At 42.8% G+C, this 22,241-nt stretch overlaps 1 protein-coding gene across 4 annotated transcripts in view; it reads right to left on the bottom strand.

Annotated features, from left to right (window-relative positions):
• Positions 1-21,413, bottom strand: part of hspa12a (heat shock protein 12A) — a 29,494-nt gene extending 8,081 nt beyond the window's left edge. Inside the window, exons 1-10 of one of the 4 annotated variants that reach the window (XM_034100975.2) lie at positions 21,339-21,413; positions 19,096-19,223; positions 14,939-15,125; positions 11,817-11,921; positions 11,425-11,541; positions 8,506-8,677; positions 8,320-8,334; positions 4,664-4,753; positions 2,827-2,931; positions 648-906 (exon numbers count right to left, since the gene is read on the bottom strand). In XM_034100975.2, the coding sequence (XP_033956866.1) occupies positions 648-906; positions 2,827-2,931; positions 4,664-4,753; positions 8,320-8,334; positions 8,506-8,677; positions 11,425-11,541; positions 11,817-11,921; positions 14,939-15,125; positions 19,096-19,223; positions 21,339-21,410 (1,250 nt within the window). In that variant the 5' untranslated portion in view covers positions 21,411-21,413. The remainder of the gene's footprint in view (positions 1-647; positions 907-2,826; positions 2,932-4,663; positions 4,754-8,319; positions 8,335-8,505; positions 8,678-11,424; positions 11,542-11,816; positions 11,922-14,938; positions 15,126-19,095; positions 19,224-21,338) is intronic. The other 3 variants (XM_034100976.2, XM_034100977.2, XM_034100978.2) reach the window with 3 other exon arrangements.
• Positions 21,414-22,241: the final 828 nt, after the last annotated feature.

The raw sequence follows: 22,241 nt of genomic DNA, 5'->3' as shown, positions 1-22,241 counted from the left end.
GGCTCAGTGGGCTCCAGTTTCAGACGTATACATATCTTATAATGTCCCTCACTGTGGGATTATTACCATCCACACAGACAGGAGACAGGCCCATTACATGGAGACTCCATGCTGGTCCCACAGGTCAGTCGTTACAGAACTCCAAGCCCATTTATTACTTTCTGGCTAACACTAAGTACTAATTGTGTGTCATTATGGCAAAATGGGTGCTTTTAATCTTGCCAGCAACCATGGACAGTATATAAGAAGTGATAATGTCACATTTTGGAAACAGAAGTGGCACATGAGGGTGGAACTCAGTACAATTGAATGTAACATATTATAATGAACTATGATGAAGTGAAAACTCACTGTGGAAGTGTCAAAGTCAAAAGATGATTCCACACACTGTGGTAGCAACCTGTCAATAACTAGGTAGCCCCGCCCTAAAGCAAATCTTGGTTTATTCTCAATTTGACTCTAAATAAGACCCTCATATAGAAAACCATCATTATGCTGTGTGAAAGATGCACACTGTGATCTCATCAGGCCTTCCTTATGATCCAGACAGATCAGCTGTGTGTTGACATAACGATAGTGCTCCATCTTACTATACTGATCTATTTAATATGTCAGGGACAGGTCTCTGGGTTCTGGTGTGTACTCACTTGCTTTTGCGCAGGGCATGTTCCACGCTGTGGCCCCTGAACTTCTTGTAGTAGTCGATGAAGGAGAAGGGCAGGTTGATGTTGAGTGGGTTGGTTCTCTCGGGGGCCGCCGCCCTCTTCCGGGACTCAAACGCGATCATCAGGTCCACCCAGGCTGCTGGTCTCTTGATCTTAAATTGGTCGATGAAATCCTGGCCAAAGATCTTACACAGCAGCTTCTCAAATTCATAATCAATGCCAATGGAGCCATAGGGACCGCCTGGGAAGAGAGGGGTCCTGTGAGACTGGGACTCAGTACAATAGAAGCATCAAAAACACACCATGATTTTCTTACATCTCCAATATTGTATCACCTGCTGGTCTCAGGCAAGAAAGACTGTGCCCAAACTGCTTCAGATTCTTTTCAAACAAGCCTTACACCTTTTTGATAAAACATCATTAAAACACATTAACTGCGATATATTGTCCAAATACAATCTCCTCAGCTTTGACAATCTCATTCTGTTCTTAAAAATTCAATTGGAATTTAATACCACCACACCACCTTTGAGAAGCTTTTCCACGTCCGCTCTGAACATATGGGGAGAACCTCACGATCTGCTCTAAGTGCAGATTTATCCCTCTGCCTTTCACAATCAGTTTTCTCATTTACGGCCATCATTGATTTTGGGAAACCAGTCTTGCCAACTTTACTGTAATTTGAGATTTTAAATGAATGGTAAAATGATATTTCTATTGGCAAATGTACTAGTATTTATATTTGATATGTCTGTGTCAACCTGATCTCACCAGAATGCGTGACTCCACCACGACTCCTTAACACCACAATGCGTGGTGGACTCACGAACTTTGTTACATTTGCGTGTCGGCACCACGCAAACAAGCCCAATGTAAAGTGAATGAGGCTCCTTTGTCGTGGTGCACACACGCATTTCTACAACGTCCCGCAGTGAGCTTTTATTCTATACAACGTTTTTTAAATCTACTTTATAGCTTGTAGTAACTCACGGGAGGCTTCTTTTATTTTATTTGTATTCATAATCATTTATATTTTTCGTCAGAATGTAAAAATTACATTAGTTACGAATTTGTGTTCTCAAAAAACACTGCATTGTGGGTAATGCATTAGTTAGTTTTTAAGGAAGGCCAGAGCTTCAGCTGTGTCAAATAGATTGTTCCCTTTAGTTAACGTTATTTAAAAGATAAAGATCATGTCCCCTGTATTGTATTACGAGCGTCCATTCCCATTGGATAACGGAGAATTGTACACCCGGAAGTAAGTATTCCCCTTACTGTCGATTGATTTTACAGTGATATCTGCACTACTCATCGACTAAAAAACACCAAATTGTCCTTGTTGATTACACAACATTGATTGGTTTGAATTGTGTACAATGCTTTTGTATTTTTCCCCTTCGATTCGGAGAAACAAAGATTTTTTCTGAGTTTTTCGATGGCAGAAGACACTACACTACCCAGAATCCTCAGCTATCGTTTGGGACTACACCATGTGCTTAGCTTGACAAACGTGATCAGTCCTCAAGCTCTGTGATTGGATGACCTCCAACTGCATTCCATATGAAAACGTTTCAAAAGATAAATCATACTTTATTCAGCAGTGCTTGCTTTACTCTTTGATAGTCATCACATGAATGCATTGTAATAAATGGTTCGGCTGCATTCAATATTACACATCTGTCTTAGTTCTTTATTTATCTACAGAGATCGGGCATCAGAATACACCGGAAACTATTCTTTTACCGTTCTGTTTTAATTTCACAATAAAGTTAGTAGTAATATTTTGTTTTGATATTATTGTTTTTTATTAACTACTAGACGACTGGGTCATGTTAAGGCCATCTTTTCTGTGTTTCTATGGGGTTTTTCCATCGCTTTTGTGTTACAAATATCAAAACCTCGACAAAGGAGCCTCATTCACTTTACATTGGCGTTGTTTGCGTGGTGCCGACACGCAAATGTAACAAAGTGCGTGAGTCCACCACGCATTGTGGTGAGATCAGGTTGGTCTGTGGTGATGTCTGTTATGTGTGTTCCTTCAGGAACTGCTTTTTATCTATTATCTAGCTTTTAGCATCTCTTCTCTCTTAAAGATGAATGTATTTGTATGCATGGTCCTTGTTAATACAGATGTATAAGAGACCAGATGGAGTGGTCTTACCTGAGGCCTTATAGAGCTCCTTCAGATGTCCCTCTGGGAGACGGATCTGATGGACAGTCAGGTCCACGGTTCCTCCTCCACAGTCCACCACCACGTAACGGTCTCCTGCACAGAGGGGGGTGCTGTCAGTCATGTGCATCAATGCTTCTCATCTAGCAGCTCCCTCGCTGCCTCTGATCTACTCTGTACGAGTCCTGCGTCCTCTCTGGGCTGCAGTGTGAGCAGCACGGTGCAGGGGTAGTGACCCAGACTCTTAAGGGGCTTTAGCTAAGACAAGGGGCACTTTGGACATGATTTACGCAGTCAAACTACATGTAACAGAACTTCAGCTAAATGCGGGGACTCAAGTAGTACGAGTTACATCTGTATTTAACCAAAACAAATCTCTTTCACTGAAAGGATCGAAGGGATGTTTTGTTATTATAACTGTATTACTGAAATGAGGAAAAAGGGTGTATGCTGCTTCTGTCAGCTGAGTGGGCGGGTCGGTGAGCGTGGAACTGACAGCAGAGCGAGCATGCAGGTAGAAAGGAACACAAGTTCAAGTCAGTGTGGAGAAACTCAGCAGACTGATCAGTCACAGCTAGTGCTGCGTACCGGTACGCCGAACCGGTACTGGACTTGTAAAAAGTTTCGGTTCAAGTCCGGTTAAAACCGGAACGTCAGGAACCGGTACTTGGACTCGCAAAAAAACTAGCACTTACGTAGATTCTGGTGTCTGTGGTTATTTAAACATTCCCTGATACACGTTATTCAGCGTCAATAAATGAGTGCTAATCCCAGTGTGCTCAGTGTACAACATCACATGTCATTTCACCTTCGATTTACGGTTTGAAAACGTAGAATTTCGCCACATGCTAATGCTAACCGGAAGTGAAGAATTTTCAGAATAAAAGTTTTAAGTTAATAGTGTGAACTTTCGGTTTTTTCAGAATAAAAGTGATTTAAATTAGTGTTTTTAATTCAAAATTACGCCATATCAACATTGATTTTAATTTCTAACAGTATGTATTGTAGAGTTGTAGAAAATACATGGTGCACAGACAGTACAGTACACTCTGACTGTACAGTCACTAGAGTGTAGCCTATACTGTATATTAGGCGTGTAACAGTGTGATGCGTATAGTCTACTCTACACTCTACCTTTCAGCAACGTTTTAGGGATTTAGGCTCAGTCAGCTCAGGGACTGTTTGGTTACTTTAGTTTGGTAAATGAAATAAATGTTTGAACTTTGTAGTAGTTCACTGTAGTTGCTGTCATGAGTCATTTGTAGACTAAGTGGCACATTTGTACTTTGTAGAGAAATGTAGACACAAGTTGGAAGGGAGCACAATAAACCTGATGAGTTTGAATTTGAGTTGATTATGAGTTAATTTTCAATTGATAATTAGCTCACAATAAGTTCACTTTAGTTACTCACACAACTTGACACAAGCCATGGGTTCAGGTCCGGACTTATAAGTCCGGACCTGAACCTGAACCTCTGGACTTGAGTCCGGACCTGAACCTGAATGTGAGTCCAGGTACGCAGCACTAGTCACAGCTGAGCTCGGTCTCATAACAGTGAAGAAGAACCCAGCATGAACTAAACTGTAGTTCGTCATCCAGGACTTTGGAAGTAAAGAAAGCAACACACTTTTCAAAATGATGGCCTTCAGCGCCTTTCTGTAACAATTACATTTCCTCCAGATTATTACAGTTCCTCAAAGAAACAAAATGCTCTATTTCAGTAATATCTAAAGTTAGTACCTAAGAAGAAAGATTGGCAGCAAAGGAAACAGTGTTAACCCGAGAGGACAGGAAGAGGAGAGAGGTGCACAAGGAGAAGGACTCTACCTTCTTCCAGCTCCGCCCAGAGCTCCCCGATGACGTTCTCCACCATAAAGGTGCGGCTCTGCCGGTTGCGCCGCACATGCTCCTTGGCTGCTTGTTAACAGAGAGAAAGAAGGTTCTGGTGAGTGTGAGGAAGCTCTGCAGGGAGAGGCTGTGGGGCTCAGGAGGGCATGAGGCAAGCAGCAAGCTGAGGTGCACAGTGGCACACTCTCATCCTAGAATGACTTATTAAAACCATAATGCATACTTTCAAGATCAGCTAGATCATTACAATTAGAGAAAGATCACCACATCAGCACATCCATACGTATAGATGTAGAGAGCATAGAGAGAGCCCAGTGATCCATACGTATAGATGTAGAGAGCATAGAGAGAGCCCAGTGATCCATACGTATAGATGTAGAGAGCATAGAGAGAGCCCAGTGATCCATACGTATAGATGTAGAGAGCATAGAGAGTGCCCAGTGACCATACGTATAGTAGTGTAGAGAGCATAGAGAGTGCCCCAGTGATCATACGGATAGATGTAGAGAGCCTAGAGAGTGGCCCAGTAGGATCCATACGTATAGATGTAGAGAGCGATAGAGAGTGCCCAGTGATCCATACGTATAGATGTAGTAGAGGCATAGAGAGAGCCCATTGATGCCATAGACGTATAGATGTAGAGAGCATAGAGAGTGCCCAGTGATCCATACGTATAGATGTAGAGTAGCATAAGAGGTAGCCATGCCCAGTGATCCAAATATCGTATAGTGTAGAGAGCATAGAGAGAGCCCAGTGATCCATACAGTATAGATGTAGAGAGCATAGAGCAGTGCCCAGTGTATCCATACGTATAGATGTTAGAGAGCTAGAGAGGCCCGAAGTGTCATCCATACGTATAGGATGTAGAGAGCATAGAGAGGATTGCCCAGTGTATCCATACGTATAATGTAGAGAAGCATACGAGAGTGCCCAGTGATCCCATACGTATAGATGTAGAGAGCATAGAGAGTGCCCAGTGATCCATACGTATAGATGTAGAGAGCATAGAGGTGCCCAGTGATCCATACGTATAGATGTAGAGAGCATAGAGAGTGCCCAGTGATCCATACGTATAGATGTAGAGAGCATAGAGAGAGCCCAGTGATCCATACGTATAGATGTAGAGAGCATAGAGAGTGCCCAGTGATCCATACGTATAGATGTAGAGAGCATAGAGAGGAGCCCAGTGATCCATACGTATAGATGTAGAGAGGCATAGAGAGAGCCCAGTGATCCATACGTATAGATGTAGAGAGCATAGAGAGTGCCCAGTGATCCATACGTATAGAGTAGAGAGCAATAGAGAGTGCCCAGTGATGCCATAACGTATAGATGTAGAGAGCATAAGAGTGCCCAGTGATCCATACGTATAGATGTAGAGAGCATAGAGAAGATGCCCAGTGATCCATACGTATAGATGTAGAGAGCATAGAGAAGTGCCCAGTGATCCATACTATAGATGTAGAGAGCATAGAGAGTGCCCAGTGATCCATACGTATAGATGTAGAGAGCATAGAGAGTGGCCCAGTGATCCATACGTATAGATGTGAGAGCATAGAGAGTGCCCAGTGATCCATACGTAATAGATGTAGAGAGCATAAAGAGAGTGCCCAGTGATCCATACGTATAGATGTAGAGAGCATAGAGAGTGCCCAGTGATCCATACGTATAGATGTAGAGAGCATAGAGAGTGCCCAGTGATCCATACGTATAGATGTAGAGAGCATAGAGAGTGCCCAGTGATCCATACGTATAGATGTAGAGCATAGAGAGTGCCCAGTGATCCATACGTATAGATGTAGAGAGCATAGAGAGAGCCCAGTGATCCATACGTATAGATGTAGAGAGCATAGAGAGTGCCCAGTGATCCATACGTATAGATGTAGAGAGCATAGAGAGTGCCCAGTGATCCATACGTATAGATGTAGAGAGCATAGAGAGTGCCCAGTGATCCATACGTATAGATGTAGAGAGCATAGAGAGAGCCCAGTGATCCATACGTATAGATGTAGAGAGCATAGAGAGAGCCCAGTGATCCATACGTATAGATGTAGAGAGCATAGAGAGTGCCCAGTGATCCATACGTATAGATGTAGAGAGCATAGAGAGTGCCCAGTGATCCATACGTATAGATGTAGAGAGCATAGAGAGTGCCAGTGATTACATACGTATAGATGTAGAGCATCATAGAGAGGAGCCCAGTGATCCATACGTATAGATGTAGAGAGCTAGGAAGAGTCCCAGTGACTCCATACGTATAGATGTAGAGAAGCATAGAGAGTGCCCAAGTGATCCATACGTATAGATGTAGAAGAGCATAAGAGAGTGCCCAGTGATCCATACGTATAGATGTAGAGAGCATAGAGAGAGCCCAGTGATCCATACGTATAGATGTAGAGGCATAGAGAGTGCCCAGTGATCCATACGTATAGATGTAGAGAGCATAGAGAGAGCCCAGTGATCCATACGTATAGATGTAGAGAGCATAGAGAGTGCCCAGTGATCCATACGTATAGATGTAGAGAGCATAGAGAGAGCCCAGTGATCCATACGTATAGATGTAGAGAGCATAGAGAGAGCCCAGTGATCCATACGTATAGATGTAGAGAGCATAGAGAGTGCCCAGTGTTACCGTGCAGTGAAACTGACGTGTGACAACAAACACTTGAACTCAAGGAAAGTCAACTTCACCTAAATCAGTAGATTGTTACGGAGAGCATTAGGGCGCGTGGGAACATGTGTTAGGGATGTGGCCAAGGGCAGCAGGAAGAGCTGACAGGAGGTCATGTCAGAGGGACACTTCCCCTACACAGAGGGACCATACAGGACTCTCACAGCTCTGCAGAGGGCATGAGAGAGGGGCAAGTTGTTCCAGAGGCAGAAGGACATGAGGTCAATCCCATGTATTTATACAGGCCAATATCACAAGGTACGCATTGGCGTTGGGAGGCTTTACAGTATGCTCAGCACACAGCATCCTCTGTCCTTAAAGCCCTTCAGAAGGAAGACTCCCCTTGAATCCCCCAACTAGTGTGAACATGTGGGAGACACCTCGGGGAGATGTCTCCACCTCAGCAGACATTACAAAGCTTCGTTTGGAGAAAGAGATATGCTTTTCATCAGATCTGGTGTTGATGTTTACAGCAACCTGCCACTAATACTCTTCTTTTATTTCTGATCTGAAACCTCCTCCGATGGTCACCATGAAGTGCATGGTAGTGAACAGGCAAACAGATCGAGCTCCATGTACTGCACTGACTGGGGACCAGCTGCAACAGAGCACCTGATCCATGACTAATGTCCACACTCTGATGCTCTCCCCAGGACTCTGCCACAGTGCATCCTGAGTGGGAGTGGGATGCACGGACAGACGTACAGACTGACTCAGAGTGACTGCGTGCCTCTGTCCTCTGCCTGACACACACAGACTCAACACAGCCCACAGGCAGCTGGGGGACATTCAGGCCAGTAACAAAGTCAGAGATGTGAAGTATTAATAATGTAAGAAACACTTGTTTGTGTAGGATAACTTGTAGAACTTGTAAAAGAAGCCAAATCAAGCTAAAATGTGATGGTTGGAAATAAACATAAAGTCATGCATTTTGTGTCTGAATGAAAAAAGATAGCATGTTTACCATGACCTGGAGAAACTACGGATGGAACAGCATTCAACAGGAGAAAGAAATGTTACATGGTCAGTACTTCCAGACTGTAAGGATGCACACATTCAGAACGATCTGCAGGACAGGCATGGTCTAATGGTGTGTGCAGCTTCATGGGTGAGACATCACGTGTGCAGACAGTCAGCACCACCTAATCACCTTGGGTGACTGCGCACCCCACACTCTCAGTGGGGCTGCAGCCGTTCTGGGTGGTGTTGGTGCCCAGGTCCACCATCTGGTGGAGGCGGAGCTTGCGGCAATAGATGGATGCTGCCTCGGGTTCCAAGGCGATGATCAGCTGCTCAGGGTTCTCACGGCTCACCAGACCAGACTACACAAGGGAGGAACAAGAGAAACACGTGAACATGCTGCTGGGCTCAGATGCCCAGCGCTGTCTGGAGGGTTGTTTATATTACCATGGTGAATATCTTTTGATGAAATGATTGTTCATTTCAAATCGTAAATAGGATCTGTTTCCTTGAACCTTCCAGTGTTTCTTTAAGTGAGGTAAGTGAGCACCGCCGCGGGCGCTGAGACCCGATGAGACGGGGAGCGGAACAGCTTTTCCACCGCAAATTGTGAACAGAAATTAGTTTTGCAAATTGGACTGCAAAGTATAGTTTATATAAGAAAGTATATCGCCGAAATATTGATTTAGATTTGTTATTTTGAGACTATTTAAGTCAATACTTTTTTGTTAATAAATTACATTTTTCGACTGAAGCCTTCGACTGCTTATTGCTTTGGATTGCGTGTCGTCAACCCGCTCTGTCGCGGCAAGAGGAAACCTCGGATGCCACGACAGGTGTGTATGCTTTTGTTTAAGGCTTTTCTTATTATTGTTTCTACTGCAACCACAAAACACAATAGTTGTTGATGTTATTGTTCGTGTGCTTGCTTGTGCTGCACTACGTTAACTTAGCGATGAATATTAAACGGGTAAAATATATTTACCGCACATGACTCACATTTCTAAACTTGACCCCAACTTCCTCCCAGACCAGTCTAATGACATGGCTAACACGGACACACCATGACTGAACACGTGACGTGTCATGTGCACTAAGCAGCTCTGTGCCCTGAGGCGCTTTGGATCAGAGTGTTTGTCAGACTTCACTTGCAAGTGCAACAAGGGCTGTCAACAAAGTGACACCAGCTATGCTAACCAATGCTACTGCTATATGTTTCTTCTTAGGAACTACGGCATTCTGTTTCGTAGATATGCCTACTCACTGTAGAATTCATTTGGATGAGAAGTTCATTTATAAACACTTGTTACTGTTTCTGCTAATTAAGTGCCATTCGTGACAATGATTCAAGAGATCACCAAGAACAAAGCTGAGCTCTTCTTATAAAGTACAAATCCCTTTGATGTACCCTAACAGCTTGTCAATCATTTTCTTTTTATGACACAACACATTTATTTGTTTTTATCTCCCCAAAATCCAAGAAAGATATTAGCATTTTAAACGCACACTGTTCATAGCTAACCGTACTGAATGTAAAACCACGATGTCCAATATGAAACCAGAATGAAAGTATTTGTCCCATAACTTTGTAACTCTTGCAGTCATGTTATATACAACAGCATTATACTTCTAGAACTAGCAGAGTTGATGTGTTGCTGTACAGCACCACACATGAGGAACACAATGTCATAAGATATGATCACAATTGCGGTTATGTTGGTTTTAGGGGTGGATTAAAAGAGAGAAGGGCTGTGGGTGGTGTCCCAGCCCCAGAGCGCTGATGGATGACGTGTCCTCCCTGAGCAGCCAATCAGATGATCCTTACTGCCTGATGCTGAGTCACTGCAGACACCCCTCCCCTCTTCACTGTGTCTCCACCTCACTCACATCCTCTGTCAGCTCATCCCTCCATCCTGCCTCCAGCGCCAGTGCAGAGCGGCTGAAAGCTCGCCTCGCCCTCCTCTGCACCCACACCCTTCTCTTTCCCCCATTTTAGCTCACACGCTAGGGATGTGAATAGGACAACAGGATGATATCATCGGGGAAGAGAGTCGCAGAAACCAATAAGAGAAAAGCTTAACAATCTATTGTTTCTAAGCAAAGTTCCCCTTAGCTCTGCCATAGTTGTGGGTTGTGACAAGGCTTGTTATAATAGTCAGGTTGTCATGTGTGGTACTATCAATACCACACCTAACCCTGGGTGCACGGACCCCGAGCTGTTCCCCAGCAGAGGGCTGGGCAGATCAAATGTTCTCTATCAAAAACAGAACTCGTCATTGGTTGTCCGGTGCCTTGCTCAAGGGCACCACGGCAGGGCCCAGGAGGTGAACTGGGACCTCTCTAAGTAGCAGTCCACACTCCATGTTTTAAGTCTGTTCGGGGACTTGAACCGGCGACCCTACAGCTCACAGTCCAAGCCCCTACTGACTGAATACTCATAAACACATGTGCAGTGAAGTATCGATTTATAACACTTTAATCTTTATTTCACTGGAATTATTATAAATATCTCAGTTTCCAAGAGAAAAACAAAAAGTATATTTGACTGCTCAGATTCATCAGCTAACATAATGATGCAGTGAAGGATGCACACTCCCCGCCTCAGACCACCACCGAGCTAACACAAGCTTGCCCTGTAAGGGTTGAGAGGCTCTCTACTGCCACCTCTGGACGGAGAACACACTCACAGCGGACATGTATCATGCAGCAGCTCACTGAGCTGAATGTCTACCTGTATCAAACCACTTCCAATCATCTTTTGCCAGCCCTTTTTGCAGTGTTGTTGAAAGGCTACTACCTTCACAAAACTATAAATAAAATAAAAAGTATTTACAAACTAATTCTCTGGTCTAGCGTGCTGCAAAACTACCCACGTTACAACTTTCAATAGTTCTCCTTCCTCCTTTTCTCTCTCTCTATACGGACTGCTGCCTCCCTGTGTCCTCTGCCGTCTGAAGGGCGCTGGATGTGGCGTCACACATAACAGCAAGCACGCCCCTCTCTCTGCAGTGCTGATCTAACACACACCATTGGAGCTGAAGTCAGCCATCCTCACCATATGGTTACAATGTGGAGTCTGTAAACAGGCATACACAGCTTCTCCGCCTACCTTATAAGCAGCCTCTCTCATGAACTGCTTTGCAGGCATTTTCCAGATGGCAGGAACAGTGATGACCCATCTCACATCATTGTTGTCAAAGTCTCCACCGGTCTGATCGCTCAGCTCCTGCGGCAGGAACAGGAAACACACCAACAGGTTAGCGAACCGGTGCGACACGTCCCTGTGATGCAGGACAGGTCCCCTGAGCTGGGACACATTTAGCACGCCTGCATACTCGTAGCCTATATTACAAGATAAGTCATTATTAACGTCAGGGGTCATTCTGGGATTAAGCCCACATGATACACACTATGTACATTGTAGATTAAGAATATCAAAAATAAATGTTGTTGTGTATGTTTACAACAAAGGATTCGGAAGTGAAGACAGAGGTGTGTTACCTTAATGGCTTGCTCCTTAAAGAAGGCCAATGCATATGCAAAGATATCAATAGCTTTCACTCGCTTCCCATTGGCTGCGTGGAGGTCTGTCTCTATGGACAGATTCTGAGTGCAGGAAGAAAACATCAACATTAGAGTTTAAAAAAGGACATGAAATCAGAACTTCAGCAGAAAAGTATATGCATGAGGTCTGGAAATACACTTCATATATCCTCTTTGAGGAGCGTACATATATGTGACATTGCTCAGCCAGTTGCCAGACGGCGTCTCTCCGCAGCCAGCAGCCAGGCGGCCATCACATATTCATGGGATGATTCTTAATGGTTAAAGGCGCTTTTCCACTGCAGGACCTAGCACGGCTCAGTGCTTGGTAGGCCAGGCTTACTTTATGCTGCGTTTCCATTACAGTTTAGTAGCTGGGGCAGTAACTATAGTAACGCAGTGTAGGCGGAGCGATGCTGCGTAAAACTGCCGTGACGTCATCTTCAATGCGAACCACAAAACCAAAACATCAGCCGCTAGCCGTTAGCCCTCAGAGCTACAGCTCCTCATGTCTGCTCAGAAACTAGACACAAGTGAAACAAGTCCAAACCACAGACTGCCTGCGTCATGGCGAACACAGACGCTGCTTTATTTATGTCTGGAGGCCGTTGTTGTGAGTGTGGACGGTCGGAGCATTTACAGCGTTAGCTTAGCCTGATCGATCCGATCTCCATTCAGAAAACACCGAGATGTACTAACCGGTATCAGTGTGTTGTTACTTCGGCATCATTTTGAAATGTGTATTACATTTCATTTCAAACCTTTATTTAACCAGATTGGTCCCATTGAGATCATAGATCTCTTTTCAAGGGAGACCTGCAGCATACAGGTTCCACATGAGACATAAAACAATAAAGGACATTATACATTATATTTACAGGATACATAGTTATAGACATTTACAAGTGCCCATAGTATCAGCAAGCATTTCATTTAGCCTAGCTTTAAAAACATGCAGAGGAATTTGATTGCTCAGCTTCAATTCTTGCTGAAGATTGTTCCAAGCAAGTGGAGCTGCGCACATAAAAGCTGTCTCACCTAAGACAGTCCTTGCTCTTGGCACATCTAACAAGACCACATCATGTGACCTCAGACAATAGCTGCGTGCAGCTCTGTGTGTGTGATCAGAGAGCAGATATAATACGGGAGTTTACCAACAAAGCTTTATAGATAAACGTGTACCAGTGACTGAGCCTCCGTACAGAGAGTGATGGTAAACCCGCCTTGGTATACAGTGTACAGTGATGAGTAAGCGCTTTACAATTTGTGACAAATCTCAGAGCGCTGTGATAGGCGGCATCTAATTTGCTCAGGTAATTGGCAGGTGCATTCATATAGACCAGATCCCCAGAGTCCAGCACAGGTCAAAGGTCACAGAGCCTTTTCCTGGCCTCAAGCGAGAAACAGGACTTGTTTCTGAAAAAGAAACCTAGCCTAACCCTCAGTTTTTTCAGCAGGTTATTGACATGGAGTTTAAAAGAGAGACAATCATCAAGCCAGATACCAAGGTATTTGTAACAGGCAACAACTTCAAGTTTTGTTCCTTGCGTAGTTACAATATCTAAAACAGGCTCTGGTGTCTTTTAGCTTTAGAAAGAGCATTACCTTGGTTTGATCCACATTTAAAAGAAGCTTTACTTCAGAGAGCTGAGTCTGAATAGTGTTAAAACAGCCTGTAATTTAACACCAGCCTCTTTAATGGAGGGACCTGCACAATACATCACAGTATCATCCGCATACAAATGTAAAGTAGCTTCATCCACATTACAATTAAATCACGGTATGTTCATGTTGTTGTAGTTGTAGCCCAGCGATTCTCTCTGACCATTCAGCAGTCGAGAGTGTTTACGTCACTAGTTTAGCATATTCAGCCCGGTGTTGGCCCGGTGTTGGCCCGGTGTTGGCCCGGTGTTGGCCCGGTGTTGGCCCGGTAAGAACCTCGATTTTGGAGGGCCAGAAAAAAGGTGAAAAAATAGCCCAGAGCCGGAACTACCCCTAGTGGGCCGGGCTACGTGCTGCAGTGGAAAAGCACCATTAGTGACCCAGTAACCTTTCCTCTTTTTCCATCATTAAGGTTAAGTCTTTTGTCATTCTATACTTTTCTCATCATTAACAAACTTCATGAAAATATCAAATGTTTTACTGTATATCTCAATAGTTTCACTAACCTACATGTCTGTGACACTCAGAATTGAATAAGGATGTCAATCTTTAAATGAGCTCACATGTAAATAGACTGAGTGATTGAAAAGCAGCAGGCCAGTGCACTTCTTATCAAATGTAACTCAAACTGTATTAGAGCAGTTGTTATGACATCTGTTCAGTTGATATCATTTGAGTTTGTTTGGCAATGAATTAGTGTAAGTGGGATTAATATCAAATACATGCCAGGGTTTGTTCATGGTAGTACAGGAACATGGGAAGAACAAGCTATGGATACACAGTACACAGTACTTGATAGTAGGATACATGTATTGTTGGTTGGGTCTGTACATGGGGTTTGAACATTATAATACCATAGTTATGCTACGGGTAGACGGATGGCTGATCATCAGTCATATCGCCCCCTCCTACGTACTGAATGCTTGGTGATTCTCCATAGGTTGTTAAGGGTGGAGCCTAAGCAGCATTAACAACATCATCACAACAACTTTAAATTAAAATATAGTGCAACTGCAGCTATAATTAGTTATTTTTAAAATGTAGATTGAGATCAAATGAAAAATTAGCTGAACCTTTTTTTTGTACAGATGTGTACAGTAAACACTACTAGGACTGCAGAGACTTCCCAGTATGCATAGATGTCATTGTAAAACCTACATTTTATGTTTGAACATGTGTTTGATCCAGTGATAAATAAATCATCTGTCCATCTATTACAACACCACAGCAGACCGAGAGGCAGGGACCTGGCACAACAGCCACTGGCATACAACACACAGCAAGCAGGAGGAAGAGGTGCTGCAGCATCGACCTGGGGCAAGGTGCTGAGGATGGGCTGTGATGGGACCGCTGCTTGGCATGCCTGACTGCTATGCTGTGTGTGTGTGAACAGTGTGTGTGTGTGTGTGTGTCCTTACTGCAGTAGTGTGGAGCTTCATTTTGAATTTCTCCAGATAGAGCCACTGTTTGGACTCGCTGGGGTCCAGGTCATGGTAGAAGTCACGGGCAGCATAACCAAAGCTGTGGAACTTCCTGTCTGGAGTCAGCAGGATGGTGGTTGGAGTCTTCTGATTGGACACACCAGGGTCCCCGCCTTCCCAACGCCTGCGAGAAAGTCAGTTATTATTTATGTACCATAAATCTGTATTTCTGTTTTCCTGGTAGTCAAATAAAGACTTTTTGAACATTGTCATGGATAATCGTTAGGCTGTTGAAACCACCAACTTCTGACCATGAAATGCACATATAAATAAGCATCTATTACGACCTATATGCAAAGTGATTTCAGTTCATGCTTTCTGTAACATCCATAGTTTACTCGTGAACACTTGTATTTGGGGCAAGTCGGTCATTACATTGTGTCAGGATAACCACGATCCTCTCTTGTAGGCTAATTGAGACACCACAGTATTTCTGGATAAATGGAGGTCAGCTATTATTAGTCATATGTTCCTTGGGAGAGGTGCATGAGGGAAAGGCGGGGCCATCTCACTAAGAGCACCTGATGTGAAGAGGAACTCGTTTGGGATGGAACTGCTAGCAACTGGGATATCTCCTCCATGTCCGTCCAGAATAACAGGGACAGTCACGCTGCTGTCTGTTCTCACTCTGCTCTGTGTCATCTGCCTCCAACTCTCTGTTGGTGTGTGTTTCTGTATCTCATGCTATCTTAGTCTGCTCAGTACATGTGGGTATTACAGCAATCATAATACTATATTGTCCTTTATGTTTTTTTATTTCAATCAACTGTAAACATATAATGTACAACGGCTGTTCTCTCACATACCAACATACAGGACGACAGCACAGGAAACAACTGTCTTTCTTTGAGGAATATAGCTTTTCCTTTGTAAGAGGACAATTATTTCTTAATTTAAAAGTTACAGTCTTGCTTAAATAAATGTCATTATTTAAAAAATATTACTGATCTGTCCCTGACTGTGATTGGCAAATTGGAGAACAGATCTACACCCCATAGAAAAAACGATATGTTTTATTTGATCTCCTCCATTGCAGAGAGCTCAAGCACCATGCAACACATTGGCTACACTCACAAGACATTGTTTATCTACTTTCTTGGCACAATACTAATAATCCATATGAACAGATATGATTGCAGAATGAGGAGGCAACGTTAAAGGTGTCTGGTTCCTGTCTGTAGTTCGATTAGCATTGCTTAATAGAGCAGTCTATGGTTAAATGCAGGTCCATCTGGAGAGCAAAACAAAAAGGAAAGCATTGGCAGAAATGAAACCTCAGATCTCATTGGGTACTGACTGACTGACGAGGATTTAGCTCTTTATGCCCTAACAATGAAATCATCCGGTTGTAGTCTGTCAACTCCAACTCCATTCTAAGATTAAAGATGTTAAGATGGCTGTGAGCAGTAAGACGGCTGTGAGCAGTAAGACGGCTGTGAGCAGTAAGACGGCTGTGAGCAGTAAGACGGCTGTGAGCAGTAAGCGGCGCACAGACAGGAAGTGTTGTACTGATGTCCACTGGCCCCTGCCTCCACAGGCTAAAGGCCACACTGTTATCCGGAGGGTTTTCAGATTGTAATATGCATAACTGCAGACAATTGGCCGTCTGCAAAACAAATGAATGCAATAAACTTTACTCAAACTACACACAGCAAAGCCGTACAGGTATGGTAACAGAACTCAGCACAGGTTCTCCAGGACAATCATTCCTCTATTTTAAAAACACAACTTCATATTTGTGACGCTTAAAGGGATTTGAAAGATTAAGAGCAGCTGGATGTATTGTGGGACAGACTTGATGGCAGCCCTATCCTTTAGGTCAGAACACCAGCAACACGCCAGCAGCCTGTCCAGATTAGGGTGGAAGCAAACAACTATACTGAATCATGCACCTCACTGAAGCATACACTGAGTGAAATGTGTCTTTTTCTATGAGAAGGCCAACTATCAAAAAATGTACTCTGAAAAACTGAAACGTTTACTTTAATCAAATGTATTATGTCATCAAATGTCACATAACTGTATTTGCATAGTTGAAAGCAATAATACCAAGTTTAATACAACATATATTGCTTTCAACTACCCTAGTACAGTTTTTATTTGTTGACATAATACACTTAAAGGTGGGGTATGTCATTTATTTCAGAAACACTTTTTGTTATATTCCGTGGAGTGCTCTTAACATCCCGATAGCAATGAATACATTCAAATGTAAATGCGTTGACAATAAATAACACCGTAGTACTGTAAAAAGCACGACCAATCATCTGACCCGGCTAAAGTAACTGGATGGCCTACCTGCCTGTCAGCCTTCCATCTGTGCACACACTGATCTCGTGCCCTCATTGGTCATGTGTGCGTTCCTGTGTGTTGGAGGAGGGGCTCTGGAAGGAAGTGGCAGATTTTTTCCGGCTGTGTATTTTCAAATTCTAGCGCACTCCAGCTGGTTTCTCAAAATGACCTACCCCACCTTTAATTAAAGTCAATGTTTCAGTGTTTTCAGTGTTTTCAATGCAAAGAATACACCAGATGGAAGCTGCATCCCTGTGAGGTTTTGAGGAGATGAGGAGCTGTGACTCCAGCAGGTTTCTGGATCATTTGTTTCCCTCACAACACGTGAGGCCAGCAGGTGAATGCTAATGTTCAGTATATAGTATGAGGAATGTCTGGTACCAGCACCCAGAACACCCCCCCCCCGTCTGATACAGCTTTTCAAGGATTCCTTGCTAGAAACGTAAACCCTGACAGGACCCAGGACGCCTCGGTCCAGCTCTTGTTTTTGTAAGGATTCCAGCAGAGCAGCTGGATCTGTTTAACTGCACATCTAGTAACACTTAAAATATCTCATTCTGTTTCTTATGATAGTCAGAGACCATGACTGGTGTGAGAGGGAGTTCCTGAGGCAAAGTACCAAGTCCTGTGTGGGATATTTCCTCTTTAAAGGTATTAAAGAATATAATGCTTTTTAACTTACTTTTAAAATCACAAGATATAAGTGAGTTTCTGTTGGTTTGGATACATATGGAATGTTTAAAGTATAAAAACAAATGGTATTAGTATTAGTAATTATGTTCTAAATCCCTACCCTTCCTATGTTTTGAAACGTAGTGACTTTAAGGTGGCTAACTCACGTCCACCTCAACACGTTTCGCAATGATGACGTTTGAGAAGAAAAACTAAATATAACACAGGCTCAACCAATGTGCTTCTTTTCTGAATGATGTAGATATCTTTAGGGGTTGTCTCAAATAGAGCCTGGTGTTGACCCATGCCTGCTTTATTTGTTTGTAAGTGTATGTGCCTCCATTTCTTTTGAACTAAATCACTAAATCCCACAATGCAGCTCTCGAGAGAATGCCAAGCATGTGAAGAATCACACGTGAGTCATTGAAGTAAACTGCTGTCAGCTGGTAACCCTGTGGTGCCTGGCCCTGAGGGGGCATGCGACTCAGAGTTCAGCTGTTTTCACTAATAATTTATCATCCTAGAAGATGTTCTCAAGAACCTAGGTTTCTGTGTGAATTCTCAGGCACTGTACTCTGTAACTCTAAATCTACCATCCTTTAGTCCGGTTCTAGAGGTGGTTTCTGTGCTCAAATGTTTTAATCAGATGTGCTCAACTATAACAGCAAGCACAAGGCTTTCAGTACAGCCTGCTGGGCGAGACACATTGTTAACACATGCACATTTTTAAAGTTACATTATGTGTAAGTGGTGTCATCTCTGCAAACCCAAAACACTGTTAGCAATGACAAGTCTATCATTTGGAATAGTTTTATTGTTTTTGAAATATGGTACCTAATACTTTCCTTCAATACCTTATGTTGAGTGATATCAGCATACTGTTTCAACAACCCATCTTTTAATAAAAAAAGGAATTCAAATGTGCCAATGCTTTTACTCTTTGGTTTGAATATGAGTTTGAGCTTGAATTAGGATATTTGAGATTAAAGGTCTTATGATTTAAACAAGGTATCACAAAATATTGATTTATGTCCAGTTGCAAAGGATTTCAGATGTTGAAGATGGTGGGATGTGCACGTGCTGATGCGGCTCCACCCCCACAGAGTGTCTGCACTGCAGTGCTGGCCTACCTCATGGTGTGAATGCATTCCGGCTCCTTAGTGAAGGCGTAAGCATAACCGCTGGACGTGGTGCCAAAGTCAATGGCTACCACCACCACGAAGGAGGGGCCCGACGGAACCTGGTCTGTGTCGTTCTGCTGCAGGAGGGGGTGGGGGGGGGGACAGGATGAGATGCTGATTAAATTAAATTCTTAGGCTTTATTGTCATGTGCACAGTCTCTACAGTGTAGAGAGATGGCAATGCACATCTTTATGCCCAAGCTCCTCCAACAATGCACCAAAATATATACATGAAATAATAAAACACATTTAATAAAACAATAAAATAGTGCAAGACCAATGTGCAAGTAATATTGCACAGTAACACTGAACACAAATATAAACGCAACACTTTTGTTTTTGCTCCCATTTTTCATGAGATGAACTCAAAGATCTAAAACATTTTCTATAAACACAAAATAACAATTTCTCTCAAATATTGTTCACAAATCTGAAAGAATCTGTGATAGTGAGCACTTCTCCTTTGCCGAGATAATCCATCCCACCTCACAGGTGTGGCATATCAAGATGCTGATTAGACAGCATGATTATTGCACAGGTGTGCCTTAGGCTGGCCACAATAAAAGGTAGGGTTAGGGTAATGTTGTGAATCGAGTGACCTGTGTTCATCGTCCATACCATACGCCTGCCCATACCATAACCCCACCACCACCATGGGCCACTCGATTCACAACATTACCCTAACCCTAACCCTCACACCAGATACTGCCTGGTTTTCGGAGCCCCCCAGACCCCCCCAATAAAGCAATAATGCATGTTTCAGAGTGGCCTTTTATTGTGGCCAGCCTAAGGCACACCTGTGAGGTGGGATGGATTATCTCGGCAAAGGAGAAGTGCTCACTATCACAGATTCTTTCAGATTTGTGGACAATATTTGAGAGAAATGGTTATTTTGTGTTTATAGAAAATGTTTTAGATCTTTGAGTTCATCTCATGAAAAATGGGAGCAAAAACAAAAGTGTTGCGTTTATATTTTTGTTCAGTGTAAATACAAACAAATAAATTCAATAAGCTAAATAATGCAGAGAATGCTTTAAGTGACCAAGTAAACGCAGGAGTCTATATACATGTAAATATAATAAGAAAGACAAGAACAGAATCTGCAAATAAATATTGTACAGTGAAATAAAATACTGTTTATTGTAGTAATAAATAAATTGTAAGATGCAAAGAATGTCTCCAACAGCAGGGTCACACACACACACACACACACACACACACACACACACACACACACACACACACACACACACACACACACACACACACACACACACACACACACACACACACACACACACACACACACACACACACACTAATATAGGCTGTACTTCATGCAATCACATTCACAACACACATCGACAGCATCACGTCCAAAGCGGTCACTGAACCACATCGGACCAGGTCAATAATATCACTTAATGCTAAAGATCAAACCAGCATCCAGCACACACATGGACACACACCGAGCTCTGACATATGTACAGCTCATTCTGAGGCCTGGCTGTAGAGCTGCACAGTGATGGAGGATGTGTTCTGTGGCCTGTGTCCTATCACTGTTGAAGCTGCCCCCCCACTGGGGTGCTCTAACATTGCTATTTAAGATACTTGAGCGAGTGAGGGGAAACAATGAATAATTGGTGGAACGAGCAGACAGACCAGACACTGTTGTTTTGATGCCATGGAAGGAAATAAAGTCCTTTTGCCGTATTCACAAAATGCAATATGAGCCAGACAGATATTGCATTAACCAAACTGTACCTCAACATACTATATTATCAGAAGAGGAACAGATTCAATGTGATTTCAAACATGTGAGCACATCATGCAAATAGACTGTAATGCAACACTATAACACCCCTGTTGTGCAACATTACTTATATTCAATATATATATATTTATGTATTTATACCGCTTTATAACTATTATTATTATTAATGGCTGCTATCCCTTAGTAAGACAATTTAACTACTGTAATACATCTTTAAACAACTGTGCAATATGAACTTCCACTTAAAATACTATCACTTTGCTGCTATCGCACTACTTTATACGTGCAACACATACTTTTTTAAATACTGTAACTGGTTGTGTATTTTGTAAATTGTAATTTGTGTATTATACACACAGAAAGCATGAGGAGAACAGAGAATAGACCCTGATGTGATCAGAGAGAGAGAGAGAGTTACCTGAGTATGTGAGGGAGACAGGGGGGTGATTCCAGGGTCCCCCATGCTCTTTGCTGGAGACGGATTAGCCATTTCTTCTGTAGAGGAAGAGAGAAAGATATGTTACAATATGTTACAATCTCACACTGTGCCTCTTATTCTTGTTTCATCATTTATGTATGACTTAATTGTACTACTTTTACTTTGCGAACAGTAAAAAGATGAGGAGGAGGAGCTCAAAAACAATCTGGAATCTGAAACCAATGGAAAATGATTGTCTTTGAATCAGGATGCTCTTATACTTCAGGGCAATATATATATATATATATATGTTTAACAACAACTGAAAATAAATGTTCAGCCTGCCCATAAACTAGCTAGTTAGGGTTTGTTAAGTAAAGCCACACAGTTCTCAATGTTATTTGAAAGTTGTGTAATCCTGCAATCCATCCCAATGACCACACTCTTCCTTTCGAGTTGGCACCATGGTAACTATCCTTTCTGGTGTCTTGGATATCATCAACACAGCCCAGTTAAAAAGTACTTTTGTTCTTCACTCCGGCCTTCTTTTGTTACGTTGGGCCGGCTGGCAGATGTGATGACCATATAACCATACTCTGTATTACCATGGTTACTGAAGGAACACAACTCAAGCATGTTGTATAATTAGGCTGTATACAAAATGGTGGTATTTGAGTAATAAAGACCTCTGACCTTGGGACCTAACTCAACTGAAAGTCAATTTATCAGCTTGCTCATTTTAGTCTGAATGAAGCCCTGAAGCAGAAGAGATCAGCTACCTGTGAACCCTCCCACTCACAGGGAAGAGGTCAAAGGTCATGGACCAGGAGCAGGTGGACAGCTGGAGAAAGATCCAGAAGGACATTCTGATGCCATTTTAACATGCTACTTTCTCACCAAATA

Source organism: Pseudochaenichthys georgianus, chromosome 15 (assembly GCF_902827115.2).
Source record: "Pseudochaenichthys georgianus chromosome 15, fPseGeo1.2, whole genome shotgun sequence".
Classification (NCBI taxonomy): domain Eukaryota; kingdom Metazoa; phylum Chordata; class Actinopteri; order Perciformes; family Channichthyidae; genus Pseudochaenichthys; species Pseudochaenichthys georgianus.
This window is presented reverse-complemented; position numbering and strand designations above follow the sequence as displayed.